The sequence below is a fragment of the Xiphophorus couchianus genome, chromosome 9 (genome assembly GCF_001444195.1).
Source record: "Xiphophorus couchianus chromosome 9, X_couchianus-1.0, whole genome shotgun sequence".
Lineage (NCBI taxonomy): Eukaryota > Metazoa > Chordata > Actinopteri > Cyprinodontiformes > Poeciliidae > Xiphophorus > Xiphophorus couchianus.
The window spans coordinates 11,357,583-11,380,676 of NC_040236.1; the positions used below are offsets into that span (position 1 = coordinate 11,357,583).

A 23,094-nucleotide genomic window follows, 5' to 3' on the forward strand; every position below is an offset into this window, starting at 1 on the left:
CTGTACTTATGCCAAATAGTTGACTACATTCCGTGGTGGGATGAAACGAAGTAGAAGTACTTCGTTACTGTACTTTAATACATTTTTCATGTGTCTGTACTTTACTTAAGTAGATTTAATTGTGCATGCTTTCGACTTTTACTTGACTACATTATACTTTTACAGTAAGTATCTGTAGTTTATATTTTACTACATTTCTATAAAGCGTTGCATTACACGTTACATCCAAGTCTCATTGCGCTTTTTTGACGTGACTTACTAATTACGTGTTTAGGGTACAGCTGTCAGCCATCGCCTCCCCCTTTTACTCGCAGGCCGCAGTCTAATACATGTGCAGTGGTTTTCTCTGAGTGGGAAAGTCTGTCTAATCCTCAGTAAGAAATCTCTCTAATTTGTCCAAAAGAGCCTTTTCAATCATTTCAGATGTCCAGTAACATTCTCCCAAACGCTTCCATACCATTCTGACTGACGTGATGCTGTTTTTTCACTATTCTTTCCCCATACACGTAGAGCTACGGGAAGAATATATGAGTTGCACAAAAATTAGCATCAGTTCATTTTTGTTTTCACATTCTTTTATTATAGTTGCATGAACGCTGGGGAACGACAGCCTGCAGTGCAGATCTCAGAATTCAGAAAGGCCGGTTTCTGGACCGTGTGTTGATCAGCCCCAGGACAGAGAAGGCACTGGCTGCTGCCGTCACCAGACTGATGGCCCCCATGGCCCGTGAAGCCTGCAGAGACAAGGAAGAGTACAGGACGTGGACTCAGCATGACCAAACTCACACTTTATTTTGAATTAGTAGAACTGCATATTCTGTCCCCATACACATAGAGCTACGTGAAGTGACAGGTAGCTAAACCAGTGTCCTGAGTATTGCAAAAATCGAACAACTCAGACATGAAAATAAAGTTGACATCAGTTTGTCTTCATCTTCATTAACAATGTTTCCAGGACAAATTTGTGAAACTGTAAATAAAAACATAAAAATGAACCCATAATATTATACAATTAATTGCCTTACATGATTATTATCTAAACTACTTGTGGCTAAATGAAACTAAAAAATCATTTATAAAACTTACTCAAACTAAAGTTAAGAGAAACGGTATACATCAGTTCTGTGCCATTAATATAAATGTAAAGTGTAAACTTACTAACAAATGGATAATATCCCTGCATACTTCTTATAAACAAAATGGCTGACCTCTCCACTTGATTACAAAAGACCAATTATTTTCTTCCAAAAGAAAGATGTCTTGATAAACATTTTTTCTGAATTTTTTGAAGATGCCTAAAAGCTCCTTCTCCCCCTCTTCAATGTCTATCTCCTTCAGTTTTTTAAGTCCATGCTGCACAATACAGTGTCTTATCATTCACTGTAATGAAAATGAGTGCGAAGGTCAGAAGAGAAATCTAAAAGACCCTCTGATCCCCTAAAGATTTGATCAAGATCATTTTAGAAAGTTTCTTGGGAACTTTTTTCACAGTATTTCAATTTGAGGAAATACAACCATTGTCAATGTTTCGAGAGGCATGAACTTATTTCTTGTAAAAAAAAAACATTAAAAAAAGAAACAAAGAATGGCCGCAAGAAGAAACTATTCATCAGGCATTTTCTAAGGAGTTAAATGTGTCAATGATGCTCTGATGGCACATTAGAAAAAAGCAAAGCAAACAGTCATGGACCTGCTCAGAAACCCCTTCCCCGTAGCGTAGAAGGGTCACAAAGTGCTCGCAGTTGCTCCCCAGCAGGTCATAGGACACCTCCTGGTCGATGAGGACTTCAGCTCGCTGGATGATCTCACGGACAGGCAGAGGTGTGTGGTTGTCATCATACTTGTTGTTGATGCGGTACGAATCGTTTCCCACCACCTCTTTCAGCAGCTGCATGCGCACCACAGCCTTCCTGCTGAACACAGACTTGACGCTGGACATGGCGGCTGCCTGGCTCTCATCTGTGTGAGACACCATTTTTTATCATTAGAAGTAAAAAAATGGAGAAATGTTTGTTACAGTTATCAAAACGTCACTGAGTTTTGAACCTCATATCTCAAGATAGGAAAAAAAAGCAGTTCTTGTAGCTTGTTAAAGCAACTTAAAAGTAAAAAATAGGATTACAATGGTTGTTTTCCATTACTAACAATACAGATGAAAATATCTGATATTGCTTTGGGATAATATTTAACAAGTATCCACAATAAGCAGAAACTCTTTTTTTTTTTTTTCAAAAGTGTGAAGTGAATTTAAATACCTCCTCCTGGATCTGTTATTTATAGTAGAAACTTTCACCATAATTAGATTTTCGGTTTGCTACCTTCTCTGCATTTCTGTATTTCTTATTTTTCAAATAGCTCAAACTCTACCACATGAAGTGCAGATATGTTGTGAACATAAATCTTCACCTCTTGCAGAAGATTTTTTTTTTTGTAAATTACTGCATTGTAGCTCTGACTGTATGTTTGCATCCCTGCAGGAAGCTATACCTATGCCCTAGGTCTCTATTCTTTTGCATCCATTTTCATAGCTCTGCCCCCAGGCAGAAAATCAACTTTTAGCTAAGCCATGACTGACCCTGCTTTATATCTGTTGAGTGTACGTTATGCAGAGGAACTCTATTGTTAAAAAAAGGTGTTTCAAATTTGAGGGACAAAAGGCAGAGTTTTACTCAAGTTAAGCTATAGGAGCACTGGGATTTGTCACTGTCTACTGACCAACAGGAGTTAAGTTGATGATGTAACCATCTCCCAGGTAGAGAGCCCAGTGCTGGTATGCTGGTCTGAATATTTCAATGAGGTCACCAGGTTGAGGGTCAGCAGAGGGCTCAGAGGGCTCAGAAAGCTCAGGGTCATTAGAGGCCATCTAATACACAGAGCAGAAAAGACAATTATTTTCACAAATTACCTTTTTTGTGTCACAAAAAGACTGTCTTGGTAAATAAAACAACTAGAACAGGGGTCGGCAACCTTTACTGTCAAAAGAGCCATTTTGTCGCCTCCTTCACAAAAGAAAAATAGTCTAGAGCAGCAAAACGTAACACAGCTTATAAAAAACAAAAGTTGAAATTTTTTATTACATTTTATTTTTTACATGTTAAAACAATGGAACACAACCAACAAAAGTGCACCATGCATGAGTAGGCCTATTCTGAAATTAATTTAACACTGAACTATGCGGGTCTATTTGAGTTCTTCCCATATTTGTTTAAAATTAAAATAAAAACAAGCACACTTTAGTATAAATAAAATACAAAGCCACAGTTTAGATGCTTTAAAAAATGTACATAAAATTAGGAACTTTTGTGACAAGTCCAGTTCAGTGTGCTGTCGTCCTCGATTGGGTAATTTTCGTGGCCTGCAATTAACCAAAGCACCTGAATATTAAAAAAAAAGAATTACATCAGCTTCAGGTCTGAAATATATATACAGTGCTGCTTGAAAGTTTGTGAACCACCCAAACATGGTCATTATTTTCTAAAGAAAAATTATAATAATCATGTGAAATGAACATCCAAATCTCAAATTGTAAAGCAAACCTTCCAAATAAGGGAAACAAAGAAAAAAGGATACATGTTTTCATTATTTATTCAACAAAAGTATTTTATCTGTCAAAAAACTGAAAATCTGCCAAGTGCAAAAGTATGTGAACTCTTTCAGTTAGTACCTTGTGGCTCCTCCTTTTGCAGCCATTACTTCAACTAAACGTCTTCTATAACCACAAACGAGTGTCTCACATCTGCTTTATGGGATTTTTGTCCACTCCTCCTTGCAGATCTCTGCCAGTTGAGTGAGGTTAGGGGGACATCTGGCATGTACTGCCCGTTTCAGATCTTGGCACAGCATTTCTATGGGATTGAGATCCGGACTTTGACTGGGCCAATCCAGAGTGTGAATCTCCTTTCTCTTACTTTTGCTTTAATGCTTTGGGTCATTGTCTTGTTGCATAATCCATTTCCATCCCAGCTTCAACTCCCTGACTGATGGCAGGAGATTCTGGTCAAGAATTTGTTGATAATCCTGGGAATTGATGGTTCCCTGTATTATATGGAGTCGTCCAGGTCCGGAGGCAGAAAAGCAGGCCCAGACTTTCACATTTCCACCACCATGCTTCACTGTTGGGAGGACGTTCTTTTCTTTAAATGCAGTGTTTACTTTCCTCCAAACATGGCGCTTTATCGATTGTGGCCAAATAATTCAATTTTGCACTCATCCGTCCAGAGAATGGACTTCCAGAAAGCCTCTGGTTTGTCCAAGTGCTCTCTGGCAAAGTTTAAATGGGCGGCTTTGTTCTTTTTTGAAAGCAGAGGCTTCCTTCTAGCAACTCTCCCATGAATGCCATGTCTATTGATATTTCGCCTGATTGTAGACGCATGTACATTTATCCCAGATGCTGACAGAGAGGTCTGCAACTCTCTGGAGGTGATGCGTGGGTTGGCCTTTACCTGCATTATTATTTTTCTGGTGCTTCTTTGTGCAAGTTTTGACGGCCGTCCACTTCTGGGCAGAGTTGCGGTGATGCCTAGTGCCCTCCACTTGTAAATGATTTGTCTCACAGTGGATGGATGAAGCTAGAATCTTTTGGAGATGGTCTTATAGCTTTCCCCAGACTGATGGGCTGTCACCACCTTCTTTCTGATGTCCTCAGATGTCTCCTTTCCTCTCAGCAGTGTTGATCTGGTCTTTATGCCTTGACACAACAGTGGTTTGGTTGGTTTCCTCTCCCATTTAACCTGTGCACCTCAAAACTTTTCCCAAGGATGTCTCATTTGATTGGTCTGCTTAGTTGATTGCTTGAGAACTCACATGTGTTTCACCCGAGTCTTTTACCGGATTGTCTTTACCAGTGCAGCTGTGGTTCATTTACTTTTGCAGATGCTCTGATTCCATGTTTCATTTAGTCTGCTTGCAATTCATACATTTCCCTCAAAACAAGCAAATGGAATCGATGAACATAAACCTGACATTTCATATACAAAAACTGGTAATGACAAAATAAGAAAATCATGGTTAAAAATAAGAAAAATCTAAACTACTCAACTAGTTCACAAACTTTCAAGCAGCACTGTATTTTTTTTCTGAAAAATAATAGCCTATTAAATGTTAGTGTTCTCAACTGTTTAATGTGATTTCTGTTCCTGAAGTTCGCCTCAGATCTTCCCTATATGTCGGGGCTGTAAGATGTGACTTTAGGCAGGACTGTAGGCTCTCATTTGTGAGGCGGGAGCAATATTTGAACTTTTTAATGTTCATACTTGAGAAAACTTGCTAGCATAAGTATGTTTACCCAAAGATGGATAGGACTCCAAACGCATACTTTTTCATGTTTACATCTGTTGAGTCTACTTAATGCAGAGGAACTTTACTGTTAAAAGCAGGTTTTTCATATTTGAGGGACAAAGGACAGAGTTTTACTCAGGTTAGCTGTAGGAACACTGGGATTTGTCTTTGTCTACTGATCAATAGAAGTTAAGTTGATGATGTAACCATCTCCCAGGTAGAGAGCCCAGTGCTGGTATGCTGGTCTGAATATCTCAATGAGGTCACCAGGTTGAGGGTCAGCAGAGGGGTCAGAAAGCTCAGGGTCAGGACTCCAAACGTATACTTTTTCATGTTTACGTACATGTAGGGAATGACACTCCATGTTTCAAAAAAAGTTTGTTGGATTTGGGGAGGTTGTCAATTTCACTCCATTTGTGCTCTTTAGCAAGAGTGGCCTTCAGATCTGCTCTCAGGTTTTTGAACTTGTTGATATCCAGAGGTGTGACAGGGAGACCTTATTTTATTTTGAAATGTTCTTTTTTGACAGCTCCCTCCCTCTATGAAAGGGGTAGCTGAAAGTGTGCAAGTGAGCACACTATCTGCCCTGGTCAGCTACAGCTAAATTAGAATATTAATGAGAAGTTTATGTATTTCAGTAAACACATTATGTAGATTTATTCCAGACAGATTCATATTTTAAAGATTTTTTTTTTACTTTTGTGAAAAAATCTTTACATAAGTAAAGATTACTTTTTTTTACATATGTAAAGAAATCATAATTTCTTGCTTATGTGATTTCTTGTAAGCAAGAAATCATGTAATGAAATATGATATTTAAGATTAGAATATGACATCAAACCGATTAAAAAACATTCTTAAAGCAGAAATTGGGGTTTTTTAGGGTCTTAAAAGTATTTTCAAAAGGTGCTTTATCTGACATATGAGCCTCATCGGAACCCGTATTCTAATTTATTGAATATGACTGTAAATGTTAATATCAGATCATTATTCATACAGTATGGCACTAACAGTAAAGTTATTGTGAGCCACATGCTGCAACTGGCCCTAAAATCGTCCTTTTTTTTTGTGACAGACGTTCAGTGTACTTACAGCAGAGTTTGGTCGTTGTTTATCCATCCCACATCATGCTTCCACAAATTCTGCAGACAAAAGAAGACAAGATTTCCAACCAATCAGATGGTTGGAAATCTTCAAATGAATTTCTAAATTTTAAAAATTCTTACATTTTAATTTAGGTTTTGGTTAAATGTGACAGGAATGAGGAAACGACAAAAATGTTGTTGTGAAAGAGAATGCTACATAAATGGTACACCACAGAGGTCACTTAGAGAACACAGCAGCTCGGTCACTCACACACAAACACACACAATACACATATGAGCTTCTGTGTTGCCTGTTCTGCTACAATAGAACCAGCACAATGTGGAAACTGAGGGAAAAATTGCTGAATTCAGGTTGTTTTTCACTGAAGGAACAAGTGCCTCGTGAAGTTAAATTGTTTTCAGTTGTGTATTTTTTTGTTGTCAGTTTTACCAGGTGAGAAAATGAGTATCAAAGGTTTGGTGATCAAAAAAATGAAAATTGGATCAAAGTTGCCTATGAATGAGGGGAAATGTATATCTCCCTGGGGGAGCAGAGAGTATGACCATCGCATAATTTATTTATGACGATGAAGCTGCATAAAGGCCATGAATTAATTATCAAAGCATAACTCTACCAGCTTCAGAAAGTAATCTACTGATGTAAAAAAAAAAAGAGAAACATATAAACTATATGTACTTACATGATAATAAGCTTGTTTCTATGTTAGCAGTGTATTGTAAAGGCTTAGAAATTTCATACTTACTCAAACACCAGTAGTTTTTTCTTCCTCGCCATTTTACTTCTCCATCTTAAATCCACTCAAAACTACAGGGAAAATACAACAAAAAAGAGTGATCCAAAGTTTTTAGGATGAAAAGCGCTCACTGAGTTGTTTGAATCCCAAACTAGATGTCGGAGGTTTCTCCTGGAGCTTGTTCAGTGTTCACGGTTCTGGCTGATTGTAGTTTCTGCCACTGTTGCTAAGTTCTGTCTCTCTGACACAAACACACACAAACACACACATAGATTCACTGACAGTCACAACACAAAAAGGCAGACACATGCATGCGGGGCACTGAATGCACTGCTATTTTAGTCTAAACGAATAAAGACCAGGTTAAGCTAAAAATAAAAAAAGAAGAAATAAAAGCACATTTTAACCAAATAAATAGAGGCTTTTATTAAAAAAACAAACAATTTTTATAAGTTTTATCAGAACTTTATAATCTATTAATGTCAACTTCATTAGAAAATTGTGATATAATTCTGACAAAATGGAGTGAAGAATTAGGAGTGGAAATTACCACTGAGAAGTGGAGTTTAACTTGCACCAAAGCTCACATGCAATCCATTAGTACAAAATTTAGATAATGACAGTACTAATGGACTACGAGAAAATACATCACACCTGTAAAACCGAATAAATTTAACCCTAATATTTTTTGATTTGTTTACAAAATGCATGGTGGAGAAAGGGACACTATTACAATGGTTATGGCAATGTAACAAAACCAGCTCTTGGAGAGGAGGCTAGGAAAATAACAGCAAGAATTATTTCAAATGATTTTTTAATGGACTCTGCTCTATTTATCTTGAGACTATACCCCAGTGGTCATAGATATAGCCAGAACAAGCATATTTTGATAGATATGTGTCTCTTGTATGCCAAAAAAACGTATTGCACTCTTTTGGAAAAGAACTGATAGTCTGCATGTCACATTTTAGATTAGACAAATGTTAATAACTTTTCCGTTGAAAATGATAACATACATGCAAAAAGAGCAGCAAGAAAAAATTGAGGAGGTTTGGTCTTCATTTTATTTATTTGTTAAAGATGCAAAACTCATAGATGAAGAAAATTATTATAAGATGTGTATGGCCCTGGTAAATAATATTAAAGAAAATTACTGGTCTGGGGAAATGTAATTGGTTTCTATTGTACCTGTCTGACAGTTTTTATGTATGTGTGTGTGTGCATCTGCGTGCGTGCGTGTGTGTGTGTTTTCCTTCTTCCTTTTGTCTGTATTCTTATGGTTGATTTGTTTATCCGTTTGGTCATTTGTTTGTTCCTGACCAAGATGTTCAAATCATATGTTTATTCATATACAAATATGCTACAAATGTGTTATTGGAACCCATAGAAACTTGGAATATATATGTGTGAATTATATCTCTGGTTACTAAGAATATAACAAATGTATGAATTCAAATAAAAACAATGTTTTTTAAAAAAGAAAAACGTAGAAAATTCTTAGAGACTTCTTATTTTTATATATATATTTCAACTAGTGCTTTTCTGCAGCTCTGACCTCTGTAAACTTTTGATTACAGTAAACCGGGCGCTGAAGGTTGTAAATTCAGCTCGCTGATTGGCCGCTGGAGGCATCGAGTCACCACCAGTCCCCGCCCCTTTTTGATTTTCATCAAGCTGGTTCAGTTTAGTGAAAAAAAAAAATCCAAAATAAAACAAGTTTTATAATAATAATAATTCTTTAGCGTGGAAAATACTCACATTAACTTGTATTGAAAATATATGAAGTCAAACTTAAAAGAGTAAAAAAATTTTTTTTTTAATTATTTGACAAATAACCACAAAGATTTATAATCAGGAAAATGTATTGTAATTAATTTAAAACATGTCAAATTCTTCTGAGATTCAAAAAGAAGATGAAATGTAAAAGTTATAAATTTAGAGTTTGTTAATTTCCATCCTTATAAACCTTTATGACTTGATACATATAGTGTAGATATAAATGATAATACAATTTAAATTTAATGGTAGCAGTTTAATCTTTTCTGTTGTTTATGTATGAGCTTAAGTCATGTTTTATGCACAAAATAATAGCAAGCAAGAGAAATTCTGGTAAGCCAGAGATTGGCCATTAGCAGCATGTTCTGGATTTTAAGGCAGAGATAGTTTCAGACGTTGAGCTACAAAATACTCATCTGCTAAACATCACGTTTCTTTCAAATACGGCACTATTATAGAATAAATAAAAATGTTTTTCAGCATTATTTAATTTGTTGTCAAGAAGCATTGTTTTAGCAAAGAATAAACTAGACCTAAAACACATTTCACTTTTATATTTCATTTTCCGCAATGTGACGGCTTTTATTTTTAAGAACTTGTGTCACAGTTGTATTTCCGGTGGCTAGCTTGCCTTGCAGCGGTGCTAGATACAAACAGAAGGTTTGGCAGGTTGACAGCGACGAATCTTGTGCGAAGTGCGAGGATATTTAGTGTAGTCAGGGTAGAACATCTGTGTTTATGTTATGTGAAGTGGACGCCGCTTTATTAGGACTGCGGTGAGGATATATTTACACTTCTGACTAATGTTAGCACAAACCACATTGCCGCTGCCGCTGCTTTCACTAGCCTAGCTTAACGCGTGCTAGCTTCATAGCGGCTGGTTAAATATTACACTTCGACTTTTATAGCTTGCCTGCAGGCAGCCTAGAAAACAGGAACATCTCTGTCAGTTAGTAATTATTTAATATTTTTTTATATTATCAGCAATTTAAGCGTCAGTTATGTTATGGATTTAATGAGTATTACATTGGGTTAAAGATAGATTCCTTCAGAGTAGCCACAATATTGTGGAGCTACATTAGCCCTGTTAGGCTTTAATCTAAATGGTACGATGGTGGGTTTTATGCGCGCTGTCTATAAAGTGTAAATGCATTAAATGTAGTTTGTGTAACACTTCCCTTGTCTCTAGATTGAGCACCATGGCTTCTACTCCAACACTCAGGCGGACAGATTCAGCTCGGGGGGACTTTTCTCCTCTAAAGCACTTTGTTGTAGCCAAGAAGAAGATCAGCAATTTGTTTGAACAACTTCTCAGCTACGTGAAAGAGACATCAGAGTTTGTCGAAGGTGAGTTTGTCAACTTATGACTAAACGTTAAAGAGCTGTCATCTGTCTTTAACTTTTTGAACTATTCTGTGCTGACAGTCATCAGTGGGAATGAGGCTCTGGGGACAATCGCGACTCAAGATCAGAAGATGGAGATTCAAACCTATGCCGACAAGCTTGCAGTCATTAAGGAGGTCCTGGCTCGCAGGCACATGAAGGTGGCGTTTTTTGGCAGGTAAATGCGTCACTCCTCACCTGAGGCTTGATATCCTGCTGTAGAGGTTTTTCCTTCCTGTTGTTCTAATTTGGGATGTAAAATACAATACCCTGGGTAGGTGTGTTTCACTTTCACTTTGCAGTGTCCTGCAACCATATGTGGGAGTGTAGTAAGTTTAATTCATTTATACAAGTATATGGCTGATTTCTTTTTTTTAAATAGAATTAAAAATCAACAAAAAAATCAAACAAAAACATCTCAAGACCTGAAGGTCTTTGGCTGTGATATGTGGCTTTTTTGCTCTTTTTTTGTTATCATTTTTTAACTTTATTTTTTAGTAAATAAAACATACCAACCACAATTATTAGCTTCTTTCCATCTAAGGGGGCGAAACCCTCCAAAGCTCACTGAGGGAGAACTGCTGAGAGTGACGTATGTTACACTCCGTAATGTTTACCTTCCAACTAGTTATTTTGGTGACATGCCTGGAATAAGCATTTCTTGTCCTACCACCACAAATAAATGTGTGTTATTAGCTGAACTCTTCTGAGAAATCAACTGCAACTGTGTGCCTTGGTCAGCATAGGACTCAACGTTTTATCCACAAAAATAAGGGTTAAATATGTGGAAACACCTCATTTACACTGTAGAGTATGGTGGAAGATCTGTGATCCTGTGGCCCTATTTTTCCTACAAAGCTACTAGGAATGTTGTTAGAATGAGTTATTATATGAGGAAATGGTAAATATAAATCTGGTAGCCTCAGCACCAGATTTATGGGTCACAATTGTTTCAGGGTTGTCTGTGACAGACCTGAATCCCATAGAAAACATACTGGTTTTGTTAAATAAGTTTGCTGAGGAAGGGACTCTGGGTGGTGGAGAACAATGAGCCAAAGACTCATCCTTTTGTGTTCTTCAACTTTGTGAAATGACCTTAAAATGATTATTGACCTCCATTTTAAAGATATTTGTAGTAAGTGTATTTGTGCCGCCACCATAATTTTAAAGATAATGAACTCCAAAGGTCACAAACATAAAATATGCACACATTTGTTTTTTGTTTTTTTTGCTTTTTCTCCTAAATTAAGATTGTAGGAACTTGGTTTTGGACTAAAATCACTGACAACATCTTGGTTTGATTTGAGTAACAGGAAGCGGCCTGTTTGACCTCTGATGTTTTCCTTTAGGACCAGTAATGGTAAAAGCACAGTGATTAATGCCATGCTGAGGGACCGCGTCCTGCCCAGCGGGATTGGTCACACCACTAACTGCTTCCTGAGCGTTGAAGGCACTGATGAAGAGAAGGCCTACCTTAAAACTGAGGGCTCAGAAGAGGAGAAGAGCATTAAAGTAAACGTCTTAGCTTTTGTTTTATTTTTTGTCAGTTTTTTGTTATTGCAAATATGCCTAAACCTTGTCACATTTTACATCAGAACTATATAATATAAAGTAAAGTTTTAACACAAACCCACAACATAATTATTTCCTTCTAAATAGACTAACTCTGCCGCCTTTATCTGGTTTTCAGACTGGAACAAAACTAGTGAATATTAGGAAATATAAGGGATCACATTTTGACTTTTTATTGTGTTCATATCTCAGTATGTAGTCGAATAAAGTGAAAGGGGCAGGAAAAATGTGGATGAACTGAAATGTTCTTGCTGTTGTGAAAGAGTTAGTAAAGTAGGTCAGACTGTTAAGTACACAGTTTGATTGAATTTGTTCCTTAATAAGAGTTGAGACTTTCATACTGACTCCTAAAGACAGGCTTAGGATTTAATCGAAAAAGAAAATGTTTCTCCTCGTCATAGTTTGATCCACTAGTGGTCACGGGTATTTCAGGAATGATTTTGATTACTTGCTGTTGCGTATTTCTGTTTAGGAGTTAATATATTATCAGAGATTGCTTCCCTCCACGTTAATGAAACGCATATGTCTATATGTGTTTATTATTCCTTCAACATTCATCCCCTCTGCAGACTGTAAACCAGCTGGCTCATGCTCTGCACATGGATGAAAGCCTGGACGCTGGCTGTCTGGTCCGGGTGTTTTGGCCAAAAACCAAATGTGCTCTGCTTCGAGACGACCTGGTTCTTGTGGACAGGTAGACATAAAACCACATCTGGAAAACCTGCACGACTGTTGCATAGTAGTTTATATAGTTTATTTTAATGTAAAAATGCATTGTTTTTCCCCATTTTAACATTTATTTGGACATTTTTCTCCCTCTAGTCCAGGGACAGATGTCACAACGCAGCTGGACAGCTGGATTGACAAGTTTTGCCTGGACGCTGATGTCTTTGTGCTCGTGGCAAACTCTGAATCGACACTTATGAACACGGTATTATTTCACACCGGTGTCCTGTGGGATTTATTTACCGGTATTTTGCATGAGGTGTTAAGCAGATTAGATAAGTTTTAAAGTCTTTTATTTATTATGAAACTTGGCATAACCTAGTCATTCCTATATTTAGCTAGTGCTGTCTATTAAATCTGTCGTGTCATCATGAGATTTGCAGGATTGGTGTCCTTAGCAAGGAAGCAGGGTTGTGCTAATGGTGTAACTGCTTTATGTGTTGTTGATGGTAGCGGGGTGGCTTATTTTTTTCTTCTTAGTTCTTGGCTTATAATGCTTGACAAAGATATGTTCTATGATATGGAACAAGTACATAATTAAAATACAGATTTATCCCTGGTATTTTTTTGTTTTTTAAAAATTCCATATAGTTAGGAAACATTATCATTAAAAGCTTGTTTTTATAGTATATGGAATGCTTTTAGTAGTCACTTAGGGTTTAATTGAGCAGCAACTATTTAATTTCCAAGCAAATTGTGTCTGGTTTTTTCAGTCACTTATGTTTACTCAATAGGCCTTTTTACATACTTTCCATCCTGAGCTGGTTAGATTGCAATCGGCTGTGTGTACGCAGCCTCAGAAAGGCTCCACTTGTCTCCCTCTGCTCAGGCATTCATGCAATGTGAAGCTAAACACAGTCACTGCTGCTCTTAAAGAGAAAGCAGACTCACATTCCCATGGTGGCTGTCCACTGGACCCGAACCAAATTCTGACATGGCAGAAGATTAATAAATATATTTTGTTGTTGTATAACAGTGTTCGTTTAGATCATTTCTGTTAGCTGAAAACGATGTACTGAATACATCCTGACATTTTTCACTGCTATGGACTTGTCTGAGTTTGTTTTCTGAAGCATATTATTGACCTTGTGTCTTTATTCCATTTAGGAAAAACATTTTTTCCACAAAGTGAATGAGCGTCTCTCAAAGCCAAACATCTTCATCCTTAACAATCGTTGGGATGCCTCGGCAAATGAACCAGAGTACATGGAGGATGTGAGTTAAAACTCTTGTAGCTTTCATGCCACAAACAAATACATTTCAACACATTAGGCAAATTATTATTGCTAGTAAAATAAACTTTACAAATTTATTTGAATTTATTTATTTCAAACAGACAATAAAAAGTGGCAATGGAAAAGAAAAATGAGACTGTCATGCCAATTGATTAATAGATCTTCTGATTTTCTGCCCCTCTAAATCATTCACAGAAACTGCTTTTGTATGATGACCTTACTTATTTATGTAATATTTGTGTTTTTTTGCAACTCTATAATGAAATCTCATTGAAAATGAACCTGTTAATATTGATGCAAGTGTTTATTTTTGCAGGTGAGGAAGCAGCACACAGACCGCTGTGTGAACTTTCTTGTGGAGGAACTAAAAGTTGTTGACCGTGATCAGGCACCCAACCGTATTTTCTTTGTCTCTGCAAAAGAGGTGCTGAACTCTCGGATGCAGCGAGCGCAGGGCATGCCGGAAACAGGTGAACGTGAAATATAGTTTACCCTGGTTGAACAGAGTCAAGAATAGAGAAAGGTTGTGTAGTAGTTTCATGGATGGCGTTTGTTTATTTATTTTGCATTTTTGTGTGTATTCTTATTTGTTGTTTAAGTATTCTATCTTTACTTAGTGAAAAGAATTAGAGAGCAAACAAACCTTTTTATGCTAAATTAAATGAATACAAGCTAACAATAAACACAGTTAGATTTTTTTTTAAATATATTTTTTAAAGATTTAAATAATTTATATTTTAGGTGAAGTCTCTAAATAGAGTTTAGGTAACATTATATTATACTTTTATCCCACAGGTGGCGCTCTGGCCGAGGGGTTCAAGGAGAGACTAAAGGAGTTCCAGAGTTTTGAGAGGAGGTTTGAGGTACACAGACTAGTGTTACATTGAGGATGTGGCTTAATATCTGGTAATAAAATTACCAGTAAGGCATGATGATTATGTTACAAACTGATTTCTATTTTAATAACAGTCATTACAGTTTCCTTTCTCTTCATTGACTCTCCTTTCTATAGCAAAGCTTTATCTTTAGTCCTGTATCTATACAAGTTGATTAATAGATAATGACTTGGAGTTTTTTTATGCAGCTAGAATGGTTAGTTTACATTGTTCAATTATCAGCTGCCTAAAAAAACATTTACCATAGAATCTATGTTTTTATCTTAAACCACTGGTGAGTCTGTGTGAGAGACTCGCCAGCATAATGATGTAAGTCAATGACCAAAGACATGATACAAATATTAGGCCGTGAAGTTTTCAGGAAACAAAGTGCAATAGTTCTGCTGCTGTAATAAATGTCTTTTTATTGTTTTTTTTCCCAGTTATGAGTGTCTTCACCTGTCACCTTTTCCTCACCAACCTTTCCCTCCTATCAAAATGAGAACCACATAAGAGCAGGATAAACACCTGCAACTGGCTTTCCTTCCATTATTGGACTAATACCTGCTTCAAATCTCTGGTGTAATTGTGCTGCTGCAAAAAATAGAAATACCCAATTTAGAGTTTTCATCATGTAGTGTGATGGTGGTTTTCAGTAACCAGAGAGTCAGCTCAGAGCCACATCATTATGTTGCTGTAAACGTAAGACTTCCAGTCAATGTTTGTGCTGATTTTGTTTCATTCAGAGGTTTTTGGAGGATTGTAGTGCAGAGAAACAGTTTAATAACACAGATTCAAGGTTTCCCCCAGAAAACTTGCTACGCCCGGAGGTTGGGCGCTAGGACAGTCATTCATTCAGCAGCTCGTCGTGTTTTTTAGTTAAAAATGTTTAAAGTTGACAGGAACAGTTTTAAATATCACTTGATAAATATGTGTTATTGAAAGATTGGAAGATTAATACATGAACACCAACAATAAAGTGTTAAAAATGCAAACATTTTAAAAATACTTAAATAAATAAGCAATGTTTAGCCCGTTGGGGACACAAGTAAAGCCTGGTGGCTCGCCAGGCTTATACTACACTGGAGGAAACCCTGAGATCATATTATTTATGTCAATATCCCTACAAACAGATGACGTCATATCACAGTATGATGTCTTAAATGATGCAGAAACGCTTTTTTAAACAAGTGCTTCTCATTTAAACACTTCACAAGAAGCTGTTCTATGTTCAAGAATTGCAGCACTGGACAGTTTTAAGAAAAACTGAGTGTTTACATCAGAATTGATTGACTCTGTCTGAAGACCAAGACGGGTATAGCAGAACTGAGTCAAAAATTTGTTTCATTGTTGTACTTTTTGTCTTTATGTGTATAAAAATATACATAATTGACTGAACTTTGAAACATAGCGCTTTGACTGGCGGCTTACTGTTTTTCAACCCACCTCCAGCTGCTGCTGAGAAAGCATTCATTTATTTATCTGCGCTAAATTTAGGTCTTACAGTTGTGGAAATGCACAAAAGTGATGCTAAGCAAACAATAGCACAAAGTTAACATTGGACTAGTCTGATGGGAAAAACTCCTGGTCAGTTTTTTTTTTAATGTTTCCCCACTCAGAGCAGGCACCTGTAGGGCCATTTAGGTGCCTGTTCTTCAACCTGCGTCTTCATTGCTGAAGTCTAGATTCACTTAGGTGAGGTTAACAGTTGTTTGGTTTCATTTGACATCCGTTTGCATTTTTCAGTTTTAATATTTTCAGTTTTATTTCACCTTAACATATACCATTTTAGCAAAACAAGTAGTTGTATATTTGAGAAAGTCAGCAAAACTACTTGGAAGTTTGAACCTTGAAACATTAGTAATTACTTACTGAAGCTGTGCTATGAACTAACCCAGAGGTGGGCAATCCTGGTCCTCGAGGGCCGGTGTTCTGCAACTCTTAGATGTCTCCCTGGTCCAACACACTTGAATCCAACAGCTGAATCACCTCCTAAGTGCAGTCAGGTTCTCCAGAGTCCTGCTAATGACCTCATTATTTGACTCAGGTGTGTTGAAGTAGAGACGCATCTAAAAGTTGCAAGAGTCCGGCCCTCGAGGCCTGGAATTGGCCAAACCTGAACTCACCTGAGCTAGAGCTTTTCTGTTTAGCTAAAACATATCTAAATCAATGAAGTCAGTTGCCTTTTGCCATCCAGTAATCAGTTATAAACAGCAAGTACCTGCAGATTTTAGTATAACATTTAATGTGTAAGTCCATCACATCATGACAATTGGACTTACTTCCAGATTGTATTTATTCATAACAAAAGTCATGCTTAAATTTGATTAATATTGAACTGATCAAATAAGAATAGACAATATTCTTATTTGAAATTAGTCTAAACTAACATCCTATTAGGAACAGAGGAGTTTCCTCCTGTGGCTTTAATGTCAAGACAAATCTTTATGTCCATAAATTTATGTTCACTATAGAAACAAAGGACACAACATTCCTATGTTTTCTTGTTTTGACATGTTTCCTTTTCTTCTACAATTTGTCTGGTTTTTCATAAGTTTCTATTATTTACAAACTTTTCTGTGGCTAAGCCAACACACAAGTGTGACCCTTTTGTATGTGGGCTGTGCGACACAAGGTACACACTCTGCTGCTGTCATTTTCACGTCTGTGTCTCCATTTTTTCCCCTTCATCTTTAGTTAAAAGCAGCAGGTGTCTATCTTGTCCTGTTTGTCCCTACACCGCATGCTAACTCATGCAGGCGGTCTGGCAGCACCCAGCCTACCTGTCACAGTAAACTTGTGTGTTGTGGCCTCGCAGGAGTGTATCTCGCAGTCAGCAGTGAAAACAAAGTTTGAGCAGCACACTATCAGGGCCAAGCAGATCATAGAAAAAGTCAAGACCATCATGGATGCCATCAACATTGAAGCAGCCGAGAAACGGTGAGCATCCCTCCGCATGTCTTCCACTCTTGTTTTTATTTTATAGCCATTAAGAATTTTACAGTTCATGATGAACTAATTGTCTTTTTATCAATGTCTTAAAGGCTTTAACAGGTAAACTAGATAATAGAAATTTTCTGAGTAGTTAAAGTTAAGCGTAATGTGGTTAAACAATTAAAAAGAGCAAACACAGTTGACTGTTCAGTTGCTTGGGTGCTTGTATCTGTCGTGACGTTTTGTTTTGGACTTTCAGAGTGGCAGCACTGGAGGACAGAGAGTATCAGAGAGACCGGCTGGAGTTTGTTAGGAATCAACTCAACTTACTCATTGAAGAAATAAAAAAGAAGATCAAAGCCATCAGCGACGATGTGGAGTCCAAGGTAACAAGAAGTGGGATAACTTCACCCTGCCTATAACAGCAACCAAATCACCAGTAAATATGCTGTCAGAGTTATGTACTTGTGTTACACTCAGGTGTCCATTGCTATGGGAGAGGAGATCGACCGTCTTCATGTGATCGTTGACGAGTTCCGCGGTGATTTCCACCCTTCACGTCAAGTCCTCAAACTCTACAAGGCTGTAAGTAAAACTCTATAAAAGCTGATCGCTCTAGTCATGGACATCATACAGTAACCCCTTGTGAAACATAAAATAAACATTACATTTTGTGAAGTCTCATCATCAAAAGCAAATATCAAATATATTAATCAATGTTCCAGCTATTATTAATCAAAGGCAACTTTAAATCTGTGGGTTTTTAACTTTGATGTGAAGGATCTCAGAGTTTCAGCTGTTTTGCAGTTGAGCAAACTTCCACTAATCCGGAAGTTTGCTCCAGATTAGTGGAGCATAAAAACTGAATGCTGCTTCTCTGTGTTTGGTCCTCTGGTTCTGGTCTGCTCTGAACCAGAATCAGAGAGGTCTGGAGGGTTGATACAACAACAGCAACAGGTCTTTAACATATATTGGTGCTCACCAATAGAACGGTTGAGATAAACTTGTGAGTTCTGGTTCTAGAAAAGCAAAGAATTAAGTGCAATTTCTGCTTGGAGTTGTATTGTAATGTGAACTATAAAATCATAATCACAAGTATTTATGTTCACTATATTTGTGTTTGCTATCAGCCCATTGGAGAACTCAGGTGGATGACTGCATTGGTTCTTGTAATCATTTCTTTAACATTATAATAAACTGAAGTCATTCTGTGAGGGAGTTTCTTGCAGAATCTCAGATATCTTTCTCCTGATTTTATATTTGTGTGGAATGTTAATCTTGCAGTATTAAATTAAATACCATTGAGTAGAGTGATAAAATGGGGAGAGGGTTTACAGTCCGTCTAATTTATGCGACTTTTTCAAACTTATTTTTGCAACAGATCGGTTTAGAAAAGTGTTTCTCCTCTAGTTGACCTGAACTTCTTTCTTTGTCACTGGCAGCATCTGCTGGCGCATGTGGAACAGGGAATGGGAAAGAACCTGGCTTTCCGTTGCTCCAACGCCATCAACGTCTCTGTCCAGTCTTCTCAGCAATACATGATGGGTAACTGACTACTGACATTACAAGAAATCCCAACAGATTTATAGAAAACACATTTTACTGGATCATTTTGACCACACCTAATCAGAAGCGTTTGGTCATCTGACTGTACTGTATTTGTCCTTGCTGAATGCCATCACCGCATGCCCCATTATGCTGCAAATGCATCACCGTTTCAGACCTGCATGCAGACTGTCCTCTGTGACACTGATGCAGGTAAACTGGTAATGCGGTCGTTGAAAAAAATATACAGGGTGCTGTTACAAAACTAAACCATGAAGTCTTTTTTTTTTTTTTGAAGAAATGAAGACAGGTAGCTATGTGTAAGTCTTTTTTCAAATACGAATGTTTTGTGTGTGTGTGTGTGTAACATTTCAGAGAGCATGGTGCCTCTGCTTCCCTCGACGGCTCAGAGCCAAGTCCACATGCTGGTGCCCAAAAAGACGTTCGACCTGAGCTATGACCTGAACTGTGCTGCCATTTGCAGTGACTTCCAGGAAAACATCGAGTTCCAGTTTTCGTTGGGCTTGAAGGCTTTAGTGCACCGCTACTTGGGTTCTGTTAATGCACAGAGAGCTCTCAAACTGGTAGATCCAAACTTCCAGGTACCTTCTGAGGTGAACATAATGAAACATCATGTTGTGTATTTGGGGGTAAACCAGCCTAAAGTTGAAGTTGTGTTATTCTGTAGAACTCTAGAGCTGTAGTTCCTGTAACGCCTTCGTCTGAGCCCCCATCCATCGCAGCACCGCCCAACAACGAGAAGGCTCTGATGACCCAGGAAGACCTGATGATAGCCATGGCAACCAACTTGGCATCCATCACCTCCCGCACCTCAATGGGCGTCATCGTTGTTGGAGGAGTGGTATGTCCTTATGAACTGTGTGTATTTAATTATGGTCTAAATGCATCCTTAAAAAGTCTGGAAAAAATAAAGACATTAAAATTTCTTAAATGAATTTAAAACATTTAAGTATACCTTAAATATGTTGACCACAGCTCTTAAATTTTGTCATTGCAAGACTAATTAATGGACATTTTTATTTTCTTGTTAAGCTGAAGTTTGAATCACACGCAAATGTCTTCATTTCTTTCTTTGACTTGAGGCGGTTGAGGTTACCAGCTACTTGTTGCTAACATATCCTTGCTAGCTAGCAAGCTAGTTTTTTTTTTTTCCTTTATCATGGCCACAAAGCCAATTTCACAGTTTTTACTGTACTTACTGTAAAGCAGTAAGTTTCCTCAACCATCCTGTTTATAGATTTTCATAAATTTCCTTCAAGGTGCCATTAAAAAGGTCTTAAATTTGACTTGCCATTTGACTCTTAATGGTTTGTCTTAAAGCTTCTGACTGTTTTTTTTTGTTGTTTTTTTTTTTGCTCTCAAGGTGTGGAAAACAGTCGGCTGGAGAGTTATTGCCCTGTCGGCCTCCCTCTATGGCCTGGTGTACTTGTACGAGAGACTCACTTGGACCACAAAAGCGAAAGAGCGAACTCTGAAGCGGCAGTTTGTGGAGTTTGCTACTGAGAAACTGCAGCTCATCGTCAGTTTTACAAGTGCAAACTGCAGCCACCAGGTCCAACAGTAAGTCCTGATGTTACAGAAGCTGCCTGTCCAATAACCTGGTAACTGAAAGATTATTTTGTTTCGTGTTGTTGGATAAATTCAACAACTATATTCATAATTTTGATTTGCAGTATTGTAAAAAACCTATTGGAATGTATTTTCCCCTCATCATGACTTCCTCCTCTGAGCGGTGTGACTCTGTTCGCAGGGAAATGGCCACGACGTTCGCTCGGCTCTGTCAGCAGGTGGATCAGACGCAGAGGGATCTGGAGGCAAACATCCGTCAGCTGACCACTAATATAGATGAGCTGGAGACCGTCCAGAACTGCTCAAAGACTCTGCGGTGAGTCCTGAACACTTTCTCATGAGTACAACAATAAGGGGAATAGTTTGTAGCTTTTCAGATAATTCAGCAAGTTTTACCATGTCTAGCAAAAGTATTTATACTCCTTGAACTATTTTGCAGACTTTAATGGATTTTCTGAGGATATTATGAAATATACCAACAGAAAATGTTTCCATAATTGTGGAAAATGAACATGATTTTCAAAAAATGTAAAAAATTTGAATTGTGCCTTGCTTTTATAGAAACTTTGTAGAACTCACTTTTTCTGCAGGTACAGCTACAGTCTCCATATTAGTACATCTACAGATAGAACTGATGCCCTTTTTTTTTCTTTTTGCAAAGCAGCTTAAACTTAGTAAAATTATCCTCTGCTAACTAAAAGGATACATATTGTGCTTTCTTGAACAAGTTGGGACAGGTTTGTGTTCCTCACATTTTGTTTTTGCACAAAATGCTTTACAAACCAGCTGACCAAACATACTGGAGCTGGGGTTGCTAGGCAACAGGGCAGTGCCCGCTGATTGAGACTTAATAATCGGGAGGTTTTTGAAACTGCTCGTTTTTCAGACACCAACAAAACATTTAGTTGTTGCCAAAAAGTGCATGACAAACGTCTTTGGTAAATTTGGTTCATGTTTTATACATTTTTTATTTTCTGCACAGACATAAAGCAACAGAGCTCGAGAAACAGCTGGAGGATTTTACCAAGCAGTACCTGCAGCCTCAGGACTGAAGCCGCAGTCTGGCTCTTCTGGAGTCGTCCTGCTCACGATGCCAACTGCTGGTGGCGATGCTGGAAACTGAGTCAACCAAAACATGGAACTCTTTCTGCACACCACCGGGGGCAAAGCTGATGCTCCTCTGAACAAATGTACCTACAATGTTTCTCAGATATTAAGACTTTTTTGGTTTGTGAAAGATTCTTTTTGTTGCTCAGAAAAACCATTTGTTAATTTTGTAGGTTTCACAGGAAAAATTAAGTATTTTCCCTGTTCTTAACCCAGCCAGAAACATCAGGTGCTCACAAAAAAGCAGTTGAATTAAAAAGGAAAAATCTGCCTAAATGAACAGTGGTTGTGAAATTTCTCTCCACCAGGGGGCATCATGCATTGGTCAGGTTGCCAGGTGTTGGATTCAGTTTTTTGACACTAACCTTTTTGTGACTTTAATTGTAAAGATGCCTTTTTTATTATTGTGTTTATGGAGAAAATGAAGACCTTTGCAGACGTTTGTTCAAACGGGATCAGTTGTAAGTGAAAAAAATACACGTTATATTAAAAGTGCAAGGAAACAGTAAATATATGCACTGTACTCGTGAGTCGGAAGGAAAGCATGTACTGTAGTTTTATTTCTATTTTCTAACAATCCAAACTGTATAGTTCAAAGAATTTCATTATCAGATATTTTATATTATATTTTATTTATACAAAATACAATGGGCTTGCAGTTACACATCACTGCATTTTGTAAACTTTTGCGTTTCCTCTCAAATGTGTATCAAAATTTGCTAGATTGCATTAAACCTGAAATTATCTAAAACTTGACTTTGTGTTTGTATTCATGTTTTGACAGCACGGCACCATTTTTACATGCATGTAACTTGGAGGTGTCAAAAGTCCGAATTGTGACACTTTGACTTAAGTTGTGTGACTCCCAACCAGAATTAAAACTGATACATATTCAGAACCACAACACAGGCAATGGGTGGAGATTGAAACACTTAACGTTTTTATTGGGACATAATCTTGACTGAACTGCATCTGATCCTGTGATGTCTGTAGTTTCCTACATGGCAGACATCATGACCTTGACATGAGGGAAGCTAAAGCTTCTCTACGTCCAGGATCCATTTTGATATCAAAAGCAGAACCACCACATGCTGTTTTCTACCTCGAGTTGTTAATAAGCAGAACTGTAAACATCCAACCATCTCAAGTTGTAGGCCAGGAATCCTACATTAAACTTTTGAGCAAAATCACCAAATGGGATGAAAAACTGACTACAAAATGAATGTACATTTAG

General features: G+C 37.5%; 2 protein-coding genes across 4 annotated transcripts; one reads left to right on the plus strand and one right to left on the minus strand.

Moving 5' to 3' along the window:
- Nucleotides 1-557: 557 nt before the first annotated feature.
- Nucleotides 558-10,630, minus strand: plaat1 (phospholipase A and acyltransferase 1). Of its 2 annotated transcripts, none has more exons than XM_028027213.1 (6): nucleotides 10,475-10,630; nucleotides 7,127-7,188; nucleotides 6,370-6,419; nucleotides 2,716-2,863; nucleotides 1,691-1,959; nucleotides 558-734 (listed from the first exon to the last, which is right to left on the minus strand). In XM_028027213.1, the coding sequence occupies exons 3-6, from the start codon at nucleotides 6,394-6,396 to the stop codon at nucleotides 633-635; spliced, it is 546 nt and encodes a 181-aa protein (XP_027883014.1). In that variant the 5' UTR covers nucleotides 6,397-6,419; nucleotides 7,127-7,188; nucleotides 10,475-10,630; the 3' UTR covers nucleotides 558-632. The 2 variants fall into 2 exon arrangements, with proteins under 2 accessions (XP_027883014.1, XP_027883015.1); XM_028027214.1 differs by having other exon boundaries at nucleotides 7,127-7,358; nucleotides 10,475-10,624.
- On the plus strand, nucleotides 9,508-22,616 carry mfn1b (mitofusin 1b). Of its 2 annotated transcripts, none has more exons than XM_028027198.1 (18): nucleotides 9,508-9,669; nucleotides 10,083-10,240; nucleotides 10,319-10,454; nucleotides 11,626-11,788; nucleotides 12,418-12,542; nucleotides 12,671-12,779; nucleotides 13,682-13,789; nucleotides 14,126-14,279; nucleotides 14,605-14,672; nucleotides 17,503-17,624; nucleotides 17,878-18,004; nucleotides 18,099-18,203; nucleotides 19,061-19,163; nucleotides 19,539-19,777; nucleotides 19,852-20,025; nucleotides 20,548-20,744; nucleotides 20,935-21,069; nucleotides 21,736-22,616. In XM_028027198.1, the coding sequence occupies exons 1-18, from the start codon at nucleotides 9,632-9,634 to the stop codon at nucleotides 21,803-21,805; spliced, it is 2,331 nt and encodes a 776-aa protein (XP_027882999.1). In that variant the 5' UTR covers nucleotides 9,508-9,631; the 3' UTR covers nucleotides 21,806-22,616. The 2 variants fall into 2 exon arrangements, with proteins under 2 accessions (XP_027882999.1, XP_027883000.1); XM_028027199.1 differs by having other exon boundaries at nucleotides 19,539-19,765.
- The last annotated feature ends 478 nt before the right edge of the window (nucleotides 22,617-23,094 follow it).

Excerpts from the sequence above, each read along its gene's own strand:
- plaat1 (XM_028027213.1), bottom strand. The coding sequence starts at position 6,396 with ATGGATAAACAACGACCAAACTCTGCT. Across the intron at positions 1,960-2,715 it reads CATCAACTTAACTCCTGTTG|ATGAGAGCCAGGCAGCCGCC; the intron begins GTCAGTAGACAG and ends TGTCTCACACAG. Across the intron at positions 735-1,690 it reads GGGAAGGGGTTTCTGAGCAG|GCTTCACGGGCCATGGGGGC; the intron begins GTCCATGACTGT and ends TTGTCTCTGCAG.
- mfn1b (XM_028027198.1), top strand. The coding sequence starts at position 9,632 with ATGTTATGTGAAGTGGACGCCGCTTTATTAGGACTGCG. Across the intron at positions 11,789-12,417 it reads AAGAGGAGAAGAGCATTAAA|ACTGTAAACCAGCTGGCTCA; the intron begins GTAAACGTCTTA and ends TCCCCTCTGCAG. Across the intron at positions 12,780-13,681 it reads AATCGACACTTATGAACACG|GAAAAACATTTTTTCCACAA; the intron begins GTATTATTTCAC and ends TATTCCATTTAG.